The 25,709-nt window shown below is 38.4% G+C and overlaps 1 protein-coding gene and 1 long non-coding RNA gene across 13 annotated transcripts in view; one reads left to right on the top strand and one right to left on the bottom strand.

Moving 5' to 3' along the window:
* The window catches only part of DLG2 (discs large MAGUK scaffold protein 2), a 1,377,464-nt gene that overhangs the window by 359,975 nt on the left and 991,780 nt on the right, over positions 1-25,709 (bottom strand). For all 9 annotated transcript variants that reach the window (XM_077776205.1, XM_077776203.1, XM_077776202.1 and 6 more), the window contains one exon: positions 24,952-25,020. In XM_077776205.1, coding sequence (XP_077632331.1) covers positions 24,952-25,020 — 69 coding nt within the window. The remainder of the gene's footprint in view (positions 1-24,951; positions 25,021-25,709) is intronic.
* On the top strand, positions 1,202-25,127 carry LOC144241656 (uncharacterized). Of its 4 annotated transcripts, none has more exons than XR_013338146.1 (6): positions 1,202-1,250; positions 9,588-9,671; positions 16,317-16,675; positions 21,691-21,843; positions 23,352-23,466; positions 24,960-25,127. It is a non-coding gene; the product is annotated as an uncharacterized LOC144241656 (long non-coding RNA). The 4 variants fall into 4 exon arrangements; XR_013338148.1 differs by having other exon boundaries at positions 23,380-23,466; XR_013338149.1 differs by having other exon boundaries at positions 23,432-23,466.

The following is a 25,709-nucleotide window of genomic DNA, read 5'->3' on the forward strand; positions in this document are numbered from 1 at the left end:
ATCCTTCTAAAATACAAATCTAACCATGCTATCCTCTTGCTCAGAAGGCCTCCAGGAATCTGTATGCTCACAGGATAAAGTCTAAACTTCTAAACATGACATTCAAAGTCCCCCATCATTTGACCACCTACTTCTTTGATCCCTAACTTCACTGTTAGTGAATGTTCCAGACACACAAAGTTGTCAACCAGAGCTCATCACACCAGCTTGTTTCCTGTCTTGTCTTTGCCCAAGCTGTTCTTCTGGCTAGAAAAGTACCTTCTTTTGCTGTTCTTGGCTAAGAACTTCTACTTGGCCTTCAGAAATGAAGGCAGGTGCTCTCTTTCTCTCTACCTTATCTATTCTCTCCTCTAGAGGTACACTAACCACTTTTCCTTTTTTGAAGCCACATTGTCCTTTAATTGATCATCCCACTTCTGGATGATCTTATTATTCTAAAATTATTTTGTTTATCTGGCTGTCTATACTGTGAATCTGTATGGTTCTGGAGACTAATGACAATGGTTTATTTATTTTTGTTATTTGGGAAAATAGGAGAGAACCTATAAGAGACACACACACAAACATATATTCCATGAATAAAGAAACAATAAGCAAGGCATTGGGGAAAATGATAGTGAATTTTAATGCCACCTATTTAGGATCTGTGGGAACCCAGACACACTCTCTGTGGAGCAGGTTCCTTGCTAGGGTCATAACTTGTTTGCTCCATGGAGAAGTAGTAAAATTCAGATAGGACAATGAACTAACAGCATCTAGAAGACAGAAAAAGTATTTTAGAAAAATGTATATGGAGATTCTATATCCAGCCATGTGGCAGATTAGTTGTCCTGAAAATCCTCTCAATCAAAAATGCTAAAAATTATGAATAGAACACTTATAAAATATTTTTAAATGACTGGATAAGCTGGCAAATAGGTAAGAGAAATAATCAGAGGCCCAAAATGGAGGGGGAACACAAGAGAAGGAAGAAAATACTGAGACTAGTAGAGACTAAAAAGCTTGTACAGGTTCCCAAAGAGCTAGTGTTCTAGTGCCCAAAGTTGATGGTAGCATGGGTAACAGGGCTGTGTGGACCAAGAGATGGGGGTTAGATCAGAGACCACAGAACAAAATCAGGCCCCTGGGAGGATATACCCTAAACAAAAGGACAAAGCACAAAAGCATTATCACCTCAGTGTTGTCAAGGATACATAGCTGACCTGACCTTGGCTCAAAGCAAGAAGAAAGAGCCTGGGGAACTAATCAAGGTAAGTTTGAATGTGGAGTAAGTTATACTATAGGGATAGGATTCACAGAACTGACATAACTTGAGCTCAAAGCAAGAAGAACCTAGCAAGCTAATCAAAATATGTCTGAATGTAGACGAAGTTGTACAATTCATAAACCTGAATAAATTAGGAGAATAGAGGGAAAGTCTTCCAGGGTGCTAAGGGGAAAAGATGTGACAATGTATCTCCAGCACTGTGCCTTAGAGACATGAGACATTCTCTAGTTCCAGTTCCAGCTCTATTCACTGATATATATGAATATACTGGTTGGTTGTGGGTAACACACAAGGTGGGTTTATGTGACCACTGTAGCATAATGACACTAGTAATTAAGGTCATCTGGCTGGCTGATTTTTCTCTCTCAGAGCCCAGACTCACCAAGCCACATGCTCATTAAAAATGGTTTTCTATAGTGCTTTTCCTAATGGGAGTAAATGTGCTAATTAGCACATTCTAGTATCTTGAGCAGATGTATTTCCTATTGTACATTAGTAATTTGAAATAATGCCATATAAGCTTGATCGCCTCTGAATACAATGACAAAAACAGTTTCAGAGCATGTAGCTAAGGCACAGATCCAAAAGCATGATAATCCAATAAGGGACTGTTATTCTCCGGGATCATGCATAAAGAGCCAGCTAGTATTCCTGTGCCCTCTCTTCTTTATTTTTCCACAAATCCAACTGTATTCATATGAGCAATGTTAAGAAAAAGGAGAGTGACAGGAAATCAAAGAGACTTTTCAGCATGTTGGGAAGATGTGTATTAGTACAAGGGGGAATAGCAAAGGTGTGGCTTGGAGGTTAACCACAAAAGACTAAAACTGCAGGTTAATTATGAGTGATGTCTTTTATCTAAATGATACAGCTCCGTAGAAGACTGCAACACAATACATGTTTCACATTCAGATAATTAATTTGGTCAGTTATTCAGTCAAGCAGATTAATGGACATCATATAGATACACAAAGATAAAGGGGTTTTGTTGAATTGCTATTTTGAGGACATGATGCGAAGATAATAAGAAGCCTCACATTATAGGGGAAGGATCTATGCCCTAGTCTTTATGATATAGGGGTTTGGCTGACTTCAGCAAAATAGTCACCACAAAGATATGGAGTATATAGCAAATATACCATGGATGCTACTGTGTGAGATTAAAAAAAAACTTTATTAGATGGGGATAATATGGCATGCTGTGATACTGGGAAAGACTATGGGCTTGGGGGCTAGATAGATCTAGGCTTGAACAATACTCCTATCAATTAATAGCTAGAAGAACTTGTTGGCATTTTTTATCTTATTCTTTTTAGCTGTAAATTGTGAATAATATCTATTTTATGGCATTGTGAGGATAAACTGAAGTAAGATATAAATACTAGGATCACATAACAAATGCTAAGTAAATGTGAACCCACTTCCTTTTCCTCTACAAGTTACAACCTTTGGAAAACAGTCACACATAAAAATAATAAATCAACAAATTTAAGGCCACATATGTTAAGTCCAAATGAGTGCCGTAGATAATGAGAAATTTCTGCATTAAAAAAATAAAAAAGATGAAGTCATGGAGAAGATAGAAGCTGAGCTAACCCTTGATGGATGGGTAGAAATTAGTGAGGTGGAAAGGAAAGCAGATGGTATTTCAGTAGATGGCATGAGCCCAGGGCCAGAGGGGAGCAAATGAAAGATGTGTTTGGAGAACAGGGAGTATCACAGCTTGCATGGAGAGCAGAGTCTGTGTCAAAGAAAATGAGAAGACTAGGCAGGTTGTGAAGGAACATGAATGCCAAGCTAAGGAATTCAGACTTTGCATTTGGATAATATCAAAGTACTGAATGTTTCTGCACCAAAGGGTGAATGTAGTAACTTTAGTTTGTAAGCTTAAGAGTGTTCATGTCATGTGCTGTCAACAACCTCCCAAGTTTGCCTGTGAGGGGCTTAATTAAACATTCTAAAGGTCTCTAAAGATATCTCTGCTGCAAATGAAGAGGCTTTGGTTGAGGCTATGACCATGGGCTTGGGTTGAACTGCCTATTTCTAGTTTGTAACCTTCATAAAACTCTCTCTAAGTGCTCCTCTCCAGAGAAAATCTTTGAATTAGTTGCACATCTGACATCACATGTAACATTCCTGGTAAAAAGAATCAAACAAATTAAATAACTTTATTCCCATTAAGATAAATCAACTATAGATTAGTATCAGTCTAATCTTGATTAATTTGATTTTGAAATATTTAGAGTTTTTGCTTATTCACATATCACATATGATAATCCAATAACCATGTTTCATCTCAATTTGCGTTTGTGTAAATTTCTCAGAAAGACAAATAAGAAGCAATTAAATTTTGCTCTTACATATACTTTCACTTTTCATAATCATACCTTCTAAGTATCATCCCATCTCCAAAGCAAGAGAAAATAAATTATCCCTCTTGATTTATTTAATAATATTTTGGCTGAAAACTTGCCCACTGAATTATATATAGTATCCACAATGACAGGTATTGTTTCTGCTTCCTGTTGCATTTTGAATTTTTAAAGAAAATTAGTTTAAAAGAATCATTTTAGCAAGCTTGTTAAAAAAAACTATAATTATTATATTGCACTCTTTAAAATAGTTAACATCATTTGTCCTCAAGTTCTCACGACTGGCGGAATATTGTTTGAAAACAGGGTATAAGCAAAACTGATTTGATAATGGAATTGGCAGGAGGTGGCAGGGGTTTGGTGGGAGGGGCTCTGAATATTTTTCCTAAAGGCAAAGCATATTTTATAAAGGATTTTAAAAATTATCTTTCAATCTAGAGCTCTATGGTATTATGAAATTCCAGTTAATTACTAAATACTCTAACCCTCTTAAATTAGTACAATATGGGGAAAATCATTTGGATTAATTAAAATAAAATTGTTTGGGTTCAAGTTTTTTATGTCTTCTAAGAGTTTCCTACTTCTAACACCACAATTTTATTTGCTTGTTCAGTATACATTTAATTTTTAAAATTTATTTATTTTAAATGTTTATTTCTGAGAGACAGAGAAAGACAGAGTGTGACCAGGGGAGGAACAGAGAGGGAGGGAGGAAGATGCAGAATCAGAAGCAGGCTATAGGCTTCAAGATGTTAGTATGGTGCCCAACATGGGACTTGAACTCATGGACTGCAAGATCATGACATGAGCCTAAGTTGGATGCTTAATCAACTGAGCCACCCAGGTGCTCTCAATACACATTTAGAAGTCACCTTGAGGATAACTGAGAGGACAGAAATGGCTGTAATTTAAGTACTTAAGCTCTTCAGCTTTTGATACTATAAGCTTTTTACTCTAGATTAGCACTGCTGACAGAACTTTCTATGATAAAGAAATGTTCCTTGTTTGTCCTGTCCAATGTGGTGGCCTCTAGCCACATGTATTTTGCCTACTTGAAATATGGCTGATATGACAGAGTAACTTAATTTTCACTTTATTCAATTCTAAGAAATTTGTATTTAAATATCCACATGTGTTTAGTGGATCCTGTAGTGGACAGCACAGTTCTAGAATCTCATTCTCTAGTAAAAGAGAACTGAGCTTTTGCTTTTGCTTTTTTTCTTTTTCTCTTATCTCTCCATTACTCCATAGTCTCCTTGAAGGGCTCTTCTTACCTGCTCACTGTACATAGATGGTATTTCTAAAAACTTCATCTTTGGCTGCTTCCTCTCACTCTTTCCTTCTATCTCTTCCCTGCAGAGAAACTTTTCTTCCCTCAGGTCTCAGTTTTAGTGGTACTATCTGACCACTCCATTCACTCTTATCTTCTTTTCTAGCCTTCTAGTCTTCTGTATGTCTTCCTCATGATGCTTATCTTACAATGAAGTTATTATGTTTGCTTACTGCCCATCTCCCACTGTAATATAATCACTACTATAGCTTCATCACCTTGTGCTTCTAACACCTAGCATAGTTCTGGCACATATTAGGGACTTTACCTTTATTGAACAAATTAATAAATGGGGGGTCTTATCCTTCCCCTTACTGATGATTCACTAATCCACATCACCAGCCCAGGCCACAGTCTCCTCTACTCTAGACTTCTATTTAACTAAGAATTAATTAGTTACTTCTCCAGACTTTTTTTTTCCCCCCTTTTATTCCTTATTTCAGTTAACAATGTCTGCCCCATCGTACAATGAGAAACTTCTGACTGCCTCTTTCCTGCTCATCTGGCACTTCTAGTCATCCAACAAATGCAGGCAATTTTACTTCAGAAATGCCTCTCAAACCATCCTTGCATTGTTGTTTCAGTCTATGGATTCTCATACCTAGACTAGCCAGAGATTCCATGAGATCCAGAGATTCCTTATAGTAGCTTCTCACTCTGCCCTTTCTCCTTCAGACTGCTCTGAATAAATAATAATTTCACTCCCTTCTTTAAAGCTCCCATTGTGTCTCTACTACCTGAAGGAAAAAAATCTTCCTTAGGTTCTTTTTGAATGACATCAGGCCTTCGTGATTTATGCTCAATGAACAGTTTCAATCTTAACACATTCCTTATGCCCCCTGCTCTCCTATTACATGCTCCTGCATGCTTCTCACGGCCGGGTCTTTATGTGCCTTTGTATTCTTCCTCTGTTCACAATGCCCATCCCTAACTGAATGGCTTATTCTTAAACAACTTTCTCAGGCACATTTAGTTATCTCTTGGGTGATGTTCCCAGAGCATTTTGTTTTGGGGGCATTATAGCAATCATAATTTTAAAAAAAAGTATGTCTGACTACTTCACTAGTGGGAATTCTTTAAGCACAGGAAATGTATCTTATTTAACCTCCTAAAGAATGATCTATTTCTCTGTAACAATTAAGAGCCCCACTGTGGCTTCAGACACACACTTAAATTTGAAACCTGGATTTCCATAATTTATTTCATCTTGCTGAGCATTTTTTTTTCATTTTTAAAGTGGGAATATATAAAACTAAACAAAAATATATAAAACTATAATTTATTATAAAGAACATAATAACAGAGATATGTAAAAAGTTCTATGAGGGTCTGGAGATAAATAATTTCTGGGGTGGGTCAAGGGAAAGTTAGATGAAAGAGACTACGTTTAAGTTACACATTAAAATATGGCTAGAATTACTTTGCTCAGCCTGATAGGTGCTATGCAGGGGCAGATGCAAGTTTTACAAAATCTTAAGACTTTATAATTTGGGGTACCCTCTTTAAAAAAAGAATACTACATGTATAACATTATACTTCTTGAGTTTCTTATTCACCCAAAGTGCTAGTGTCTGGTCTGATATCTAAAAAGTGCTTAATAAATATGAGCTCCCTTTTCCCTCTGTGTCCCCAGTACCCAGCAGAATGCCTGGCATAGATACAGGGGCTTGAAGTGGTCCATGTAATTGAAGAACCCTAGAGAGTCAATGTAAATTCACACCTGGTATTGTGCTTGGTGCTGGGAATATAATTATGAACACAATTCAGTTCCTGACTTCATGGAGCTCTCATTTTAGTGGGACAGGGAAGTAGATAAAAACAACAAATTATATTATCATTCATTCAACCAAAGACAATTGGGGTAAGTTTTATAACAAGTAGAGACCCCTGATTTAATACAGAGATGTGGAAGTAGAAGGGATAAGGAAAAGTATAAATGAAGGAAGTGAGATAATATGTACTGTTTGGAGAAAATTAACTATTCTTGCTTGACTGGAATATGGGGTTCTACAGGGGCTGTAGTGGAGACCTGGAGGCAGGGTCCAGATCAGGATGATGTTCTTGAATAGGGTAAACAGAGACTCAAATCTCAGTTCTCAGGAGAATAGAATGTTTGTACATTCCTTCAATCATTTACAAAAATTTACACAGCAGCCACTGGGTCACTGGTCCCACTAGCTGAACCTTGGAGATACAAAACTACCAAAGATATAGTCTGTCCTTGGAGAGGTTTACATTCTCTGTTATTGATTGAATCCCATCCCCTCCGCCCCCAGATGTTGAAGTCCTGTTAGTATCTCAGAATGTGACATTATTTGGAAATAGGGTGGTTGCAGAGGTACTGTTAAGATGGGGTCATACTGAAGTAGGTAGGGTAGGCCATTTATCCAGTCTGACTGGTCTTCTGATAAAAAGATAGCCATGTGAAGACACAGAGACAAACAGAGAGAATACTATATAAAAATAGAAGCAGAGATAGGAGTTATGTCTGAGCTATAAACCAAAGAACATCCAACATTGCCGGCAAACCACCAGAAGCTAGGAAAGAGGCAAGGAAGGATTCCCCTACAGGTTTTAGAGAAAGCATATCTCTCTGACAACACTTTAATTTTAGACTTCCAACCTCTAGAACTGAGAGACAATAAATTTGTTATTTTGATCCACTCAGTTTGTAGTAATTTGTTATGACAGTTCTCTGAAGCTAATGTACCCTGAAGCTAATAACTCCATGACCCAAAGCACAGACTATGAGCACAACCTGCTTTGGAGGAAAGGGATCACTGAGGCTGACCAAACCCTCATGATTGCTTCAATATAGAAAACTGATTTTAAATAAAAGGCCAGTAATATTAGTAAAGAATAGTTATCTGTAGAGCCTAGGCAGTGACCTTGTGGTATTCAAATGACAAGAGTTTCCATAAACCTCAACAGAATTTCAAATTTTCTCCATACCTAAGACATTTGTGTAAGAATTACTATAGAAAAAAGAGGCCAAATTGCTAACATGAACAATATCATTAATGATTATTAGTGAAATTCATTTTCAAAAATAATATGTTAGGAAATACAAACACCTAACTAACGTTTAGCTATACTTGGACCCTTAAAAATTCTTCTCTTAAAAGAAACATCTAGCTCTTCTCTTCTCTGTGAGTAATGCAGGTGCTGGATTGTATAAATATCCCTGTAGCTTTTTCCTGCTACAAGTTCTGTTTTCTGCTAATTCCAGGGAAAGCTTTATATAATTATGAGTTGAGCCCTGATGAGTTTTCTGAATTTTTTTTTTTCTCATCAGGAAAAGAGGTGGAAGATCACTGCTTTACATGCTGGCTTTTCCAACTGGAAGATTTCATTTCTTTTACCAATCTATTTTTTCCTAGACACCTGTGCTTAGAGATAGAGATTGTTCAAAGCCTTCTTGGAATGAGCTTCTTAAAATCATTCATTAACTAGTTCCTTTAGCCATGGTGAAATCTGAAAGCCAAATGTGGACAGTGACATTAACACAAAGTGATTTTAAAAGAATCATCAACATTTTCTTCCTTGAATAAGTATTTGTGGCCTCATCTCCCGGCACACTCAAAAATACTCTAAATTTCAATCATGACGTAACTCTTTGATTTTCTTTGAATTACCAACCTTCTCTAAAACACCTGATTCCTTCTCTTCCTTGGTCTTTGTATGCACAGTCCTCTCTGCCTGCAGCTTTCTGGCTTCTTCCATTTGTAGGGATGGGAGGCTCCATTTCTTTCTTCATGACTTTACCCTTTGCTTTCCTTGGCTCTATCACTAGCTTCAATAAAATTTAACTGCACTGGATTCACATATGGACTGTCTTAATCATCATGCTTTATCTTTGTATCTGTTTAACAAGTGTTGAGAATCTGCTATAGTTTAGGGGAGCTTCACTGGGGCTGGAATTATAACCATAGAGCAGACAGTTTCTGCTTCCCAGGAGTTTACAATATAGTGGTGGATCATAAGAGTAAACTGGCAATTATTAAACCAGTAAGCTAAGATTGTAATCTTCTACAAGGATGACCACTTATTGCATGCTTGCTTTTTCTGCTTGACTCTTGGATTCTTGAGTGTCACATTCACTTTGTGAGTTAGTGTCTGATATCTAGAAAGTGCCTAATAGATATGAACTCCCTTTCATCTGTTATTGTGTCCCTAATACCTAAAACATGCTCAATAAATGACTGTGAAATGAAAACCTAGAAGAAATCTACATCTCAGTGCAAATGAGGTGGTCCTCAGAAGCTGGTTTTGATGAAAAAAAAAAAAAAGTTGTAACACTGGGAAAGAAAAACAAAGGGAGTAGAGCAAAGAGATGAAAGCATTTGGTGTAGGAGGAGTGGAGATGGGGAAACAAAAACAACCCATGTGCTCATTTGCAGAGTGTGAGTTCCATACTACAATGGTCTAAAAGCCCGATGTAGAATTCTTGCCATGCCTGACCTGATACTGAAGGTTATATGAAAGACAAGACATGGTTTAATGGGCAAGTCATGGGGTCAGCACTATACAGAGAAAGATACTTCTGATATTTTATAACTCTTCCCACAATTTTCCCCCTAAAATCACTCCTGTTTCCCAACAATTATTCCTTTTCCAGGCAAAAGAAGCCCTATAAAAACAAAACAACAATGATGACAACAATAACAACAAAAAGCTCTAAGTGAATCTGTCTCCTTCATTGGTATGTACATCTGCAGTAGGGCATTGTAATTGCTTAACTCATGAACCCTACATATGATACACAATGGTGCCATAATCACAGTTCAAATTGATTTGGGTCTCTTGGATATGTCACTCATGCCATAATCCTTACATCTTAGAAGTAAAGTCACACATTTCTAGGAAGCTCAATATACCTTATCTCATTCTTAGATGAAAGATAAATACAGAGAACGCATGACAAGGTGAGAAAAGAATAACCAGAGGAAGATTCTTGTTCATCTTCATTCTCCTCTGGAAAGAAAGGGGTGGTCACGACATTAGGAGACTGAATTCTGGTCTTGACTTCAACGTGGCCTTAGAAAATCTCTTGCCTATCCCTGGACTCACATAGTTTCCCCATATGGAAAGTAGACAGCTGGACATGATAAAAGCTTAGATATTTGGCAAATTTAATTCTCGTGTTAACTTTTTTTCACTCAAATTGAGGATGTCCCCCAAATAAATTAAAACTAGGAGAATATTGCAAGGCCACTACCTATAAACACAAAAGGCTCGACCTTTGACAGCCATGGTTCTTTTATCCCAAGGGTGTTGATATAGAGTTTAGTTAGTTAGTTTAGATAGATAGAAAGATAGGCAGATAGTCCTCTGTCACTCCTGTAACTTGGTAAACCATAACACATTCAACCCACCTAAATTTGCCATGAATTACATAATACATTTGGCAAGAGGGAATAAACCATTACTATAACCCTTTGTCTTTTTCTTACCTGAATATAATACAAATTTATATTTTGGTTAGTGAGATGAGCTTTAATTTTAATTATAATCACCAACAATTATGAAGAGTTAAGTCAGGTATTATGCTCCACATTTCAAGATGAGAAAACTGAGTTTTGGAAAGGTTAAGTTTCTTGTCTAATATCAGCCAGCTAAAAGTGGTAGCAGCAGCATTCATACTTCTGACTGTCAACAAGAGCCTTTGTGGCTTTCACTATCATACACAACTATACACAGAGAGGAAAATAATAATGATAAGTTGGCTTATTGCCTCTAGTAAAACAAGGATTAGAAGTGGAGAAAAATCAGTCACTCAGGAAGAGTGAGTTCCTTATTCCTCAGGTCATAGTAGGAGAACAAAATTTAACAAATCATTATTTGTTAAACATGGTCTGTGTTTGGGAAGTTGCTTCATAATTATGTAATAATATGGGACCTAGAAGCAACCTTAGGAGTTTTGAGCCTAGTAGAAGAGAGAAACACACATGCAACAAGGGGAAAATTCCAAGCATTAAGTTGTGTGGCAGAGATTTGATTTTATACAGGCAATCAAGAAGGGATCCTGGGGGATATATATGTATTAGTTTCCTATAAACCACTGAATGGAATGTAGAGGAGATATATGGAAGGAGTAGACGTGTGTTCATGTATGTGAGCTGGTATACATGTTCATTGGCTCTGAACTAATTCTGTAATGTGTAAAATAAGGAATGGAATGAGGTGACACTTTACCCCAAAGTATTCTTTTCTCATCCGCTATACTTTCTGAAAGTCTGCCATTAAGAAATGTTTTTCTTGGGTCTAGATGGGTGTTTGGACTTAGGGTGTCTGTTTCTAAATAGGACCTACTCTTTCCTCTTCCTTTGTTTTTCTACTATGTGCTGGGCTGTTTTCCACACTACTGACTGTATCACTCTGAGGGCACAAGAGAGGTTCACAGGAAATTTTTGTTAAATGCACAATGAATGGAAATTTTCTCAATTGATTCCTTGTATGGGGAAAGAGGGAAGAGGTTCTAGCATATTAGAAAGAGAAGGGGCAGATGGGATATGGAGAGAGAGAAAAGAGAGAGAACTAACTCTTATTCAGTTCCTAGTGCTTGTTAAGAACTACACGAAGACATTTACATATTTAAAAAAATAAATTTTGAAAACAATTTTATGAAGTAGTTATTAATCTTACAGATTAAAGAAACAGGCTCACAGAGGTTCAGTAACAGCTCAAGGTGATAAAACTAGTAAAAGCCAGTATTTAACTAAAAGTAGAGATACATCAAAACACCATGTTCTTTAAATTACACTAGCCTGCTATACCAAGGAGAGGAAATTGAGGACAAGCAAGCATTTCAAGGGTGCAAAAAAAGCACTGTAATGGGAGAGATGTTTGTGTAAACATCTAAAGATAGGTTTATGTAAACATTTAAATATCATGCAACATTGATACTCAAATGTGATTTCCCATCAATATGCATAATTGATGCTTGATCACAAGAGAATTTTCCATTTGCAGAATGAAAAGGCTTTGATAAGCATGAATCCCTTTCATCCTTCCGTGGAGCTTTTATAGATCTATGCTTAAAATGAAAATTCCCAACTCCTACTACCAGCCCACATGAGCATGGAACTTCCTCAGTCTGAAGAGAGTACCTTTTACTTTGGTTTTGGTAGTCCCTTGATAGAAACACTCAAACCACATCCTAACAGTGCTACCAGTTTTCCCCAAATCAGCTGCTTGTTCTTTTGTTCTAAAACTCCAAAGACACAAACTCAGCAAATTATTGCAATTTTCAACATTGTGTCACCCCACTAGACAGTGTGCTCCTCAAAAGCAGGAACTGAATCTTTCTTCTTCTTGATTATATTAAATGCCTCACACAGTGCCTGGTACATACTGGGCATTCAGTGAATGCTTAGTTGAATGAAAGAATGAATGAAAGGTACATCAGTCAAATCAATGACTAACTGAATGAATGGATGGGTGGTGCTTTTCTCCTGCATAATTGTCCCTGAGCAGTATGACTTTGTATGTAACTAACAGGAGTCTTTACCAGTTGTGATCCATCAGTCAATAAAGGTTGCTGACTGACATCTTAAAAGCATACGTCAGTGGAGTAAACATTTCCAGGACTGGAAATCAACAGAGAGATTAAATAAAGGATAAAGACCACTGTCTGCTTTTCTGGTAATAGAGGGGCATCTGGCCTGTGGCTTAGGATATGGATGTGCTCTTTCTTTAAACTCTTTATAATTGGCCAGGAAGAGGAAGTAAACAAATACCCTAATGGAATTTGAGGGTCTCTGAGGGATAAGCGATATATGCAGAGAAAAACACCAGATTCAGTTGGATATATAAAGATGGATGTCTCAAGATGAGTAATCTAATGAAGGCTGATAAATGATACACAAAGCAATCTTTTTCATTCCCTGCTTTCTGCAGCCATCCCATCTCCCAGATCACAGCCAGGCAAGGTAAAAATATAATGAAAATCATTCTTTATAATGGGTTCAATTCAAGGTCAAATGCAATGTCCAGTAAGTATTCAGCAGATGAGACTGAGGCTGTTACTGCCCATGTGATGAATGAGCAACCAGAAAACCTCTCCGACCACAACTTCTGTCTAGACTCATTTTTGTGAGTAATAAAGGCAGGGCAAAGAAGGACCTCCTCTGTCAATAGGACTAAAAGACATGGTTGGGATGCCTTTGACATTTGTGTTCAGGTAGGATGATCTAGTGATGACAGTATGGGGCTGCATAATAAGCATTCGGTTTATAGTCAAAGCTCCTCTCTTTCTCAGATCTACAATCTTGAGAAAGTCACCTACCTCGTGACAGATCTGCAAATAGGATAAATGATACTTACCCAGACTGTCTTATGAAATTGAAATTTCATAGAATTCTATGAAATAGAATAATGTTCATGAGATTTCTTTGTAAATTATAATACTCTGGACAAACATGAGCCTAGTACCTTCAGGGTGCATAGCAGAAGGAGAGAGAGATTAAAAAAAAGAAATGGATGCAGAATCAAGACTAAATGAGGGGCACCTGGGTGGCTCAGTCCGTTAGGCGTCTAACTTCAGCTCAGGTCATGATCTCACAACTCGTGGGTTCGAGCCTAGTCCCGTGTCGGGCTCTGTGCTGACAGCTCAGAGCCTGGAGCCTGGTTCAGATTCTGTGTCTCCCTTTCTCTCTGCCCCTCTCCCTTTCACACTCTGTCTCTCTCTCTCTCTCAAAAATAAATAAAAACATTAAAAAATAAAAAAAAAAACTAAAGGAGGAAGGTGTTTATGGAGAAGAGGGAAGGGAGAGGAAAAAACAAAGTAAGAAAGGGAAAGGATGTAGAAGAAGAGAAGCATAGGAAGCAGCAGGGGCAAGGGAGGATCTCAGAGTTCTGGCACACAGGTAGATAAATAAGCAGACCAACACATCAAACAAAAGCCAAGCAACCAGCAGAACTGATGAGAGAAGGGATTCAGAAAATCACATCTATGCAGACCATGTAGTTCTGATAAAGCAACTGCAAGCCTCCATCTGACAGCCTCTCTGGAGGAGACAGTCAACCATGAGTCAGCCTCCTCATTATAAATCTCTAAATGGCAAGCTCTACTGACTCCATGTTTCCCTAGTCAGTGTTCAGCTCAGAAATACATTCAGACAGATTTGTAATCACTGCCTGTACCACTATTAATGATGGCACTTTCTCTTTGCCTGGGTAAGGCCTCCTCATTGTTAAGGTGAGAGCCTTCTATGACATCCCTGACCTCCTGGTCCTATTACAGGCACTCAGGGCATCATGGGCCACTTTTTCATAGTACTTGGCATAGTCACAGATTTATATTCGTTTGTGTGATTATTTGATTAATATCTGCTTCTCCCCACCAGACAGGGGGCAGAGGTAGTGTCTGCAGGGCTCATTATCATATTCCCAATTAATTTTATTGATTGGGCACAAACTCATGCAACTCCGTAAAAGTAGCTTTAAAAGGGCAGTATTCAAAGAGGGATGTTAGTATGACAGTAAGTTGATGCCAGGATTACAATTGGAAGATTTGTGACTGTTAAATCTTTCTGCCAGTTTGGGCAGCTAAATCCTGTCATAGAAAAAGTTTCCTGTATTCATTTTTACTAGGCTGAAAAACCTATGACTGGGTGCCTTTTAAAAAATTCCTCCTTGGGGCACCTGGGTGGCTTAGCCGGTTAAGCATCCGACTTTGGCTCAGGTCATGATCTCATGGTTCTAGAGTTCAAGCCCTGCGTTGGGCTCTGTGCTGATAGCTAGCTCAGAGACTGGAGCCTGCTTCACATTCTGTCTTTCTGTCTCTCTGCCCCTCCCCTACGCATGCTCTCTCTCTCTTTCAAAAATAAATAAACATTAAAAATTTAAAAAAAAATCCCTCCTTGGTTCATTATGTTAAATGTTTATTTATTTTTGAGAGAAGAGACAGACAGAGAGAGAGAGAGGATCCAAAGCAGGCTCCATGTTGTTAGCACAGAGCCCAGAGTGGGGCTCGAGCAAACAGACCATGCTTAACTTAACTAAGGCACCCAGACACCCTGTCCTTCAGTATGTTAACTAGCTCTTCAATGCAACATCATGGCTGATATTATTATTAGCATTAATAATTAAGAGTATTGATGAAGAGGGGCAATTTTCTAATTGAATATTCTGCAGCACACTGTTTTGAGTATGTTTAATTATACAATAATAAGGAGGAAGCTTATTCACCACTTACTTTGAGCCCTTTAATAAAACACTTTATTAAAAACTAAAAGGGTTTCCAAGGAAGACATGCAGGGCTAAGTAATCACATTGGCATTGAAATATGCACAGAAAATAAGATTTATTAAGAAACAGACACCAAAACCAAATTCCCTAGTGGATTCTGTGGCATCCCTCTAAAATAAATTCCAGCTGCCTGGCTATGAACATCTTCCATGTGTAAGGCCACCGAACAGGATAGCCCAGCAGCCTTTGATAACCAGACTCCTGACCTATCACTCTGGCTTTCTTCCTAGTCCTGCTGGGTGAAACAGATGCCAACAGTATGGAAATATTATCCCTCCATTCTAATTTAGCACATTTAAAGATAAGTGAAGTCATCATTAGGTGCTTTTGCTATTTTTGTTTATGTTCTTATATGAAAACTGGATTTTTGACAATGCCTATCATGACAAAAACCTGCCAAACCCCAGATATCATATTGAGTTCCACACTCAAAGATGTTGAGTTCAACATCTTACTTAGGCCTCCAAATTGGCAAACTTGTAATCATAAAACACCTATAAATACACCTATAATAAAACTCCAAGGAAAGATAGTGTATTAAAAATGTGGGTTTAAATCTCAATTCTTCCACTTACTAGCTCTGAATCTCAATTCTTCCGCTTACTAGCTCTGTGACCTTGGGTGGCACCATTAACTTCTCTAAGCCTCATTGTCTCCAACCATAAAGTAGGTTAATGTGCCCATAAACAACAATTATTATCAGAACTAGATGAGATCCACATAAGGCACTTATAACATACCACCTACTATTAAATAGGTAATATTTAATGTTATATATCTAGCATTTGAATATAGAAAATATCCTCCTTGAACTTTCCAGCCTATGTCTCCAAATGGCCTGCTTTTATGTTGGAGTGCTGTATACTCTTTATGTCTTTCTTATTTCCTTGCTTTAAGGAAGTCTTTCTCTGATGAAATAATAATGATAATGATGGTTAGTATTTATAAGTCTTTAGCTGAAAAATATATAAATCTAGATCCTCAAGGTCACCTCCCAAAATCTATGTTGATATTTTACTTGACATCCCAAATTTGAAAACTTTTATCTGTCGTATCCACAAAAGTGGACATTTTTCTGTTTTTGTTTTTTTTCCAGTTGTTATTTCAACAGCAGATGGCGTCAGAAACCCAGGCCCTGGGAGAGAGTTAGCATCCCATGGATTGGCAGCCCATATACATGCCCTCGTTCTCTGCAGTTTCAGCATTTTGTCAACACTGATAAATTTTTGGCAATCTTTAAAGTTTGTTGTGATGACACCTTTTATACTTTCAGTTCTACACATGTAAGGAAGAAAGATTACAAGGCCTGGGAAAGAATGTCTTATCAAGTAAGGAGATGGAAAAAAGCAGCAGTAGGCCGGCAGAAATGGGGCTAAGGAGAATCAGCTGACAGCTCCAGCGGGAGCAGAGGAGGAAACTTCAGGGACATGAGGAGAAACGAAAAGCAAACACATGGTGTGAACTACAGGAAACATACGCTCTGGAATTATCTGCTGTTCTGTTTGGTTCCTAATAGTTCCTCTGAGGTTTAAGCTCTGAAGGTCCCTCTTCCCTCTCTAGATGAAAGAAGGTGTCTGTAACTCCCTTCTTTCTTCCACACAGCTAGGATCCCTCTGCAGGTGACCTAGCAACAAAAGTGAGGCTGGGACTCTCACCCAAGAGGCTGATGTGTCTTTCCTGTACTTGAAGTCACAAGAAAAAATATTTTTGGAGGATATGGGAGCAATTTTGATTTCTTCCAAGCATTTCTAAATATCACCTAGTTGCTATATTTAAATATTCTTAAATTTTTATTTGCCTACTTTGAGAGACACAGAGGCAGCACAAGTGGGGGAGGGCAGAGAGAGAGAGAGAGAGAAAGAGAGAGAGAGGGAGAGAGAAAGAGAGAGGAGAATCCCAAGCAGGCTCCTCACCGCTAGCATGGAGCCTGACGTGGGGCTCGAACTCACAAAACCATGAGATCAGGATGTGAGCCAGAACCAAGGGTCAGACGCTTTAACTGACTGAGCCACCCAGGGACCCCTAGTTGCTGTATTTTTAGTTTTCTATAGTCTCCCAAAATAAATTCTTTAGCTAGCAGGAGAGCAAAATAAAGAAGAGGGCAAGAAATATATATTTTCTTAATTCATTCTAAAGATACACAAAAATCTCTTCACTTAACCCAACTTGGCCCCCTGTTTTGGTTAGATCAATTCCATTTCTTCAGTTAACAAAGTTTCATATTTTTGACCAGTGATCTCAGCAACCAATAACCTGAATAAAGCTTCTCCTTCAAGTCTGAAAGTAGTTCAGTGTACTTTTCAGCATACCTGGCTCCCCTCAGTTACTCTGGGAAACATTGACTAGCATTGCTTTTGAGGGTCAGGGTAAGAAAATGTGTTGGACAGACTTATGGGTAAGGAAGAAAGTTGACCATTCATACTGATATTGAATCCTGAAGGATGCTTGGATCTGTGAGTGTGTGGGCAGAGGTGACTCAAGCCGTTGCCCCTGAGGGCCAGCTATCTGAAGCCCCGTGGTCCTTTAGGCTTCGTGCTTGGAAATATTCCTAGAAGTTTGGAAGCCAAACATTTCTATCTTCAAAACTCATATCATGTTAGAGTTGGAAGGTATATAAGATCTGCTCAAAATCACACAGGAAGAGGTGGCAGAATTAACCTAGAACCCAATCTCCTGCTTCTCAGGTCAATAATGCTTACACTTTCTACAGTGACCGTATGTTTTGGAACCAAATATCTGGGCACTTAGACCAAGACTATTTTAAGTCACCATCATTCTGAAAAATTTGAATCATGTTAGCTGTAAAAAAGCTCCCATCAAGGCAAAAGGAATTGGGTACAGAACAAGATACCCAATGATTCCAACCAACATTCTATTCCCAGAGTGTTCCCGGAAAGCACACCTGTTAAGGCTCAACAGAGGCTCCCTGGGCTGCAGTCAATGTGCCATGGTCTCAAGAACCCAGAGTGATCTTAGAGTGTGGAGGAGGTCTTTTGTGTCAAACAGAGGCTCATGGCTATTCTTTTCTTTTTAAATTAAAAAAAAAATCTTTTTAATGTCTATTTTTGAAAGAGAGAGAGTGCACACAATCCAGAGAGAGAGGGAGACACAGAATTTGCAGCAGTATCCAGGCCCCAAGCTGTCAGCACAGAGCCTGACATGGGCTTGACCTCACAAACCGTGAGATCATGACCCAAGCCAAAGTGGGACGCTTAACTGACTTAGCCATCCAGGTGCCCCAGGTTCATGGCTATTCTTATCAAGACAGGCCTGTCCATCTAAGAAAGAATGATGATGCTATCAACACAGAACAGTTAACCTGAGAGGATGGGTTTCCCCCTAGATGTATTTGTATACAGACAAGACTGCTTCTTTGTTATCCTTTGGATACTCACAGACTTCTCTATGTGGGAGAGATTTTTAGTGAGGGTCTATTAGACAAGCCATCCACTCTGTGAACAATTCCTTCTGTAATATTTCTGAAGAGGGCAATCTGGGTTTTTGTTAAGTGCTACTTGTAAAGGGTGGTCAACACCTCATCAGGGCAGCTATTTCACTGAGGTGAAAATTCCAGGTAGTGGAAAACTACCTCTATGATGTTGCTGAAATGTTCTTCTAAAGATAAAACAAAGTGTATGCCCTCTGGTGGATGAGAGAAAGCTATGTGATAGCTGCAGATACTTCTTAGTTTTGGCAGTGTTAGCCAAGTACTTTAGGTTTTTGAATGATTTTCCTTTTTTAACTTCTACCTTGTTCCAAATTCATTCCTCAAAATTTAACTTGTGTCCCCTTTCCTGAGAATCCTACCTGGTTTCCCAGAGGCAATCACTTTTAATCATTTCACTTTTAATTCCAGTGGTTACCTTCATATGGTTAACAATATGCTTATAAGGAGAGTATTTCTTTAAATTCTATTTTGTTCCCAGAATTACTTGTTTCTTTGAGGATAGTTTTTCTCTGTGTATGTGTATTTTAATTTTGTTTTTTGTTTTGTCATTTTATGGGTTTTGTTAAACTCTTTGGTAACTCATGGCTGGTGATTCATATTTAAGAATGAGGTAGTAGAAAGGCTTTAGGGGATGCTGCCTATAGCAGGGCTTTTCCACTGAAAGCCTTCAGGTTAGGCAGGGAAACCTGAAAACTGTCCCTGTAATTGGCATACCATGCAGGGCTCTGCTGTGTGGGTAACATGCAAACTAGCTCAGCTAGATTCCGCAGGAGAAATTCTATTTCCTTAGAGGAGAGCCTTCATTTTCTGACAGGTGGTAAATCGCTGCCTTGTAGCTGTTCTGTATCAGGGGTGTGTGTGCTGAGTGGGGGTATCCTCAGTCCTATTCTCAGACTCTGCTCTCAGTCCCATCTGTTCTGAAGTCTCTGAATTTCCTGGGCTCCGCTAGGCAGTTCTGCCGCCTCCTGAGCTGTAGGCATCCAATGCTGCTGCACTGTGGTGGGCCTTTTTGTGGGTGGCATCCTTGGAAACAACTCTAGAAGACGACATTTACATAGAACACAATGGCCCTGCCTCCCTGGGTGATCTAAGTCTGGGGCTGCTTTGCTCTATTTCATCCATCTATATCCCACCATCTGCTGTCATTCAGAAGTGTCAGGGAATCTTTTGGCCTTTGATGCCTCTCCCACTTCCTTTACCATTATGGGATTGTCCCTTTTTTATTCTTTTAGCGTCCTTTCAATGGGGTCTCAGGAGGAAGAAGAGATTCAGGTGTGGGCTCTATCTGTCAACTTGAACCTGAAGCAAGAAGCTCACACTGTTAATGGGGATGTTATTCTGCCTCTTCATGTCTGGCATAGTTAAAGATGATTCAGATATCAATTTAAAAAACAGCAGTAACTCTAGGTAGAGGCTCAATTAGACAGTTTTGTTGTCTTCATGGATCAAATTAAGTGGAAATCTGAAATATTCCTACTTATTTTATGTCAAGTAAATAGCAACTTAGGTGAAAAATATATAAGCATATGGACTTTTAAGGTACATTCATTTAAAAAATATCCTAAGTAGTTGCTTTTCACGAAAGCATTAGGAAGGAGAGTTTTGAAAGAAGGAAATTTCCAATTTCAGTTGATTGCCTGCACTCAGCAGTATAACACCTTACTGAGAATCCTGCTAAAGACCCACTGGCCTCTGCAAAGTGAAAAATGACTCTCCCACTAGGGGCTCAGTGACAATAATTGTGTGCCACATTATCTCTCTATTTCTTGGCCAGCTGGGCACTTAGAGTATGAATTTTAGTGTTCTGGGCTTTGTGGAGAACTACTGAGGTATCCCCTTCTAAATATTCCTGCAGAAAAAAATCATTTCTGCCTCAAATATTTTATATCCAGAAATGTTTTACATAAATACGTATATCTACATATACAGTGTATACATATACATACATATATATATTTAATAGCAGGGGTTCAATATGGGTCTTTAAGCTAATCGAGGCTATAAAAATAAAAGTTCTGTTTTCTCAGAACATTTGGACTAAGTATATATTGAAACTAGCACTTACTAAGGGTCTAATATGTACCTGCTACTTCTGTACAAAGTTGGTGAGTCCTGGATTATTCTCCTCTTGGTTGTGGAGAAAACTCATTCTTAGAGTGGGGAAGGGTGCTGTCTTGAGATTGATAACAACAGATGGCAAAGAGGCCAGGATTCAAAACCAATGTTTTGATTTCAGAGTCCACTTTCTTCCATGATTGCAGGGAAAACAGTATTTTTCATAGTGCATGATTCCCTAGATATGAGGCAAAATGCTTTATATCAGCTAAAACAATGGAGTATAGCTGAGATTACAAGTTGTGTTTTTTAGAAAAGGACTCACTCTTGCATTTATGATGTCAGGGTAAGGCCTTCAAACTTTTGGTCTCAGCAGAGAAGTAGCATTAGTGGTTGTGGCTATCACAGAGGTCATTTTACTCAGGTGGAAAACAGTGCAAAATGCTAAAACAATATTTACTGGCAAACTACTAATATGCTTTCATGAGTAAGAAAAAAGAAAAGATTTGGAAATAGCTTTAGAAGAAAACACCATTATTTAGAATAGCTGGAGGAAATCTTCTCTATGTTAATGACCAATATGTGATACGGCAGCCATGTTGCACGCTGTTCATAAGGAACAAGGAAGGTGAAGTTGAGACCAGTGGGAAGCTCAGCTCCCCACTTGCATCTCTACCACAAACAACATCTCTGCCATGCAGCATATACATGGGCCTCCAGATCCACCCCAAATGGTAGGTTTATTAGCTCTGTTTAATGATTTCCAGGTTTAGAGTCTGTTCTAGTTCTTTATCAGTTTTTCAATGAAAGTCCTAGGAAGTTCTTCACTAAGTCTCACTTGTCCTACAAGTGCTTTGTGAATGGTGGGACCAGAGCTCTCCAGCTCAATAAAGACTTTTCATGCTTCACTGTTGTACTGCAGATTCCAATTTGATTTCAAATCCAAACTGTGCTACTTTCTATGCAGGTGCCCTTGGAAAAATTACTTAACCTCTTGAGAATCAAGATACAGAAAAAAGGATGCCTATTTCATAAGACAATTTGGGAAATAAAATTAGAGAAGATGGATGAGGAGAGAGAGAGAGAGAGGAGAGAGAGAGAGAGAATGAGAACATACCAGGTACTTAATAAGTGCTGGATAAGTAGTTTCTTTCCTCTTCCCTTGAAGGACTATCCATGAATATGTACTTTTATTCCCAGCAAGTTGCACATTCTGAATGTAATCTGATTAATTATGAACTCCCTTCTTCAAATCATAGAATCCTGACCCTGTCAACTTTTCCTTGATAAAAGGCTGTCCCATCCCTTTGTTACTCTGGATGTCCTTTCCATGCTAGCTCCCCATGTCCAACTTAACATGCAGAATTCAAAACTGATCACAGTTCTTTGAAGAATGTGATTAGTGAGTTTTGCAGAATAGTTTTTCTAAGCTATGGCACTTTCTAGAAAGAGGAAATCAATGGGGGCGGTATGGAGGGTTCAGTCACAAGTGTTGACTAATGAACATTCTCAAATCCAATGGGAGAATGTTCCACAGGCTGGGGAGATTATTTTCTCTTATCTGTTCATTTACTCTCTGTCTTAAACTTGCTCAGATATATACTCCAGAAATGTAAGAGCATTTCTTATGCAGGTTCTATATTCTTTCTTTTGAAGCTGAGGATAAGCCAATATGTAGAAAAGGCTTATACTGTTCTTTAATATGTTTGACAAGCATTTAAGTATAATCTTGGCAATTAAAATACTTTTGTATATAAATATTAACTCAGCAATGAAGCAAACTCAGTGATTTGGATTGCTTCCACAAATGAGTATTACCTGTGTATATAAGAATAAGCCTCTCTAAAGTAGTGATGACACCAGTCCCTGACTGTTTTAATGAATCTTTATCTAATATAAATGTGAAACTCTCTCACCTGATAAATTAAGCATATGTTATGAATAACAATAACAACAGCAAGCAATGTTATACTATACTATAGCAAATACACATATAATTCCAGTACTATTATAAAAATAATAAATTTTAGTTCTTGAGAAAAACTCTATAAGGAAATACATTTTTCAGATGAGGAAATTGAAGGATATAAAATCAGTGAAACAAACAAACAAACAACAACAACAAAAACAAAAACCAAGTGACTTGTTAGCATACAGCTCCTAAGTTCCCGAGCCCAGATTTCAACTCAGTGATTCTGGCTACGATCCAGAATCTAGACCACCTTCAACGTTACTACAGAACCAAATGCGGTGAAGTTTTGATTGCTTCCTTTGCCCCTCCCCCCCTTTTATGGACTAGAACAAATGTTACAATGAAGACACTGCCTTGTTGAGAAGAAAGTTACTTAATTCTCCAGAGCTAAATTCATATTTAACGACCACTTCTATCTCTCTGTTTTGCTTGTTTATTAGAGGAACCAAAGTGCTTTGACGTTCTTTACCATCGCAAACAGAAAAGGAGGGCTACCAGGTGAAGGAGGTGTCCTTTTCTGGGAGTGCAGTGTCCGTTGGGAAGCCACATTCCTTTTGCTCACCTTCCTATTGGTTTAGGGGCATGCAAGGGCTTTCCTTAGCTGAGGGCAAGAAAGGGCCCTCTGAAAAGTATTTATAGTATTTATACTCTTCCAGGAAGTAAAAATGAATGACTGTTTCCCAGGTGGATATCCACTTAGCCATGGAATTTGTTGCATTGCCCTGTTGCTACCCAGGTTGGAAAAGAACCCTGGACAGAGAAGACAAGAAGGTAAGCCAGAGAGAGAAGAAGCAAGGGCTGTCCCTGGAAAGCTCCACCTGAGGAGGAGGAAAGATTGCTGCTGCTCATGCCTGCAAGCCTCCTGTTTGAAGCTGCTGAGGACAGATATGAAAGGGCAACTCTGGGTGGGACTTCTAGGGCTCAGGCAGGGGTGAGCGCATGGGAAGGCACAGTGTGCCATTGCTACGAGTTCTGTGGAAGAGAGAGCTGAGTCACCCAACAGATCACGGGGCGGGGGAACTGTGGGAGTCTCCCTGCATCCGTACATGGGTGGTTATCTACCCATCCAGGCTACATCACCAGAGAAAACCAAAAAAAGGGACTGGCCACAGTGGAATGATAAGGAAATGCCATTTCCAGTTTCCTTTTTTTGCCCCAATACTACCAGAGGAGAAACCTAAGAGAAATGATGATCTAGAAGGTGATGTGAGGAAGAGAAGACCACACCTCTGTCAACTCCCCAACATTCTGGTGGAACTCAAGTCCTAATTATGTTAGAAGGAGGGGCAGAGGTCTGAACAAAACATAAACTCTTAAAACAGAAAGCACTAATAAATAATGAAGTTAGAGATTTGAATTGAAATGCCATTAAGGAAGCCTACCTGTCAATGAGAAATAGGTTTGAAGCAAAGTTGGTAACACATATTGGGAAAGTAAAATGATTTAAGTTTTATAAATTAACCAATTAAAATTTCTCAGTTAAACCAGTTGTAATTATCAAGCAAGTAGAGAGAAATATTAGCCCCTCCCCCACCCCCCCAACCCCTCTAGCTTTTATCTGATTGGGGAATTCAGAAATACAAAACACTAAGTCCTCTACTGGTAAGCCTGCCCAGGAAACATCTCCATTCTTATCTCCTGCTCCACTGTCTCACACACCCTAGGACACATCACTCAATCACTTAATGGCTTTATGATACCTCATGCTTACTCATGTATTCATGTTTTTGCACATGCCCTTTCTTTTGCTCAGAGTACCCTTACTCCCAGTGTCTGTCACCAAATATTCACAGATGTTTCAGTTCTCAGCTTGAGAGTTATGTCTTCTCTGAAACCATCCTGACCTGCTTCCCCCATCCTTTGATGCCCATTTTCAGCCACATGTCCATCCTAGGTGCTCTCTTAATCTCTTATATCCATCTCTTTGTGATGCTTACACTGGATACATATATGTGTGTGTATTTCTATCACTCCCAATAGACAATGAGAACTCTGAAGGGAAAGAAGAGATCTTTTTTTGACTTGTTAAACATAGTACCTAGCACAGTATTTGGCATATAACATAAGCATTATAGATATTTGCTAATGTAAAGAAGGAAGGAAGGAAGGAAGGGAGGAAGGGAGGAAGGGAGGGAGGGAGGAAGGAAGGAAGGAAGGAAGGAAGGAAGGAAGGGAGAAAGAAAGAAAATTTCTTAACACTCAAGTGATGAGGCTGCAGAGTTTAGTTTAAGAGAAGTCTCCATATTATTATCTTACCCTTCCAGGGAGATGGCCCGTTGCAGAGTCACGGAAGGCTGGCGGGTTGCTGTGCTGTGCTGAGAATGACTGCAACAAAGAAACAAAAACAAATACAGATAATTTATTTTAAAATGTCTTTGCACATTCTCATCAGTCTTATTGTCAAGTAAAGGACCGATCTTGAAAGAAAGTCAGTAGAGATTGAATGGCTATTTTTTGGTGATAAGTAGAATCATCCACAAAATTTAGTACTCTACCAGATAAGGGTTTAATATTTCCTTATAACTTGATTTCAACATGTATTATTCATATGAAGTAATCTTCAAATGACAGGCATGAATGGAAACAAAATATTTGAAAGAGGTAATTTTTTCCCCTTGGAATGAGACAACAAAGAGCACAGAAGTATAAACTTCATTATAATATAGTGTATTACTTTTTTAATGCAGAACATTTTTAATAACAAAGTTTAAAACCATGATTTGAACATTGGAGACATATTTAATTAGTATAATCTTTCATTTTAGTTCACACTTGTAACACTTGCTTGTAAAATTAATAACAATTTAGCTGCTGGATGAACACAAAAACTTGAAAAATGAGACTTATGGCTGCATACCAACCTTAGAATTTAATGTAATTCTGTATCTTATTTTGGTCACATGGTAATAAGACTTGACTTATAGATAAGCAGTTGCAGTAAGAATTATATTGTTCATTAGGCACTTATATTGCCTAAGTCACTTTTCTAAGTTTGTACATTTATAACTTTTACT

Source organism: Crocuta crocuta, unplaced genomic scaffold (genome assembly GCF_008692635.1).
Source record: "Crocuta crocuta isolate KB4526 unplaced genomic scaffold, BGI_CrCroc_1.0 scaffold332, whole genome shotgun sequence".
Lineage (NCBI taxonomy): Eukaryota > Metazoa > Chordata > Mammalia > Carnivora > Hyaenidae > Crocuta > Crocuta crocuta.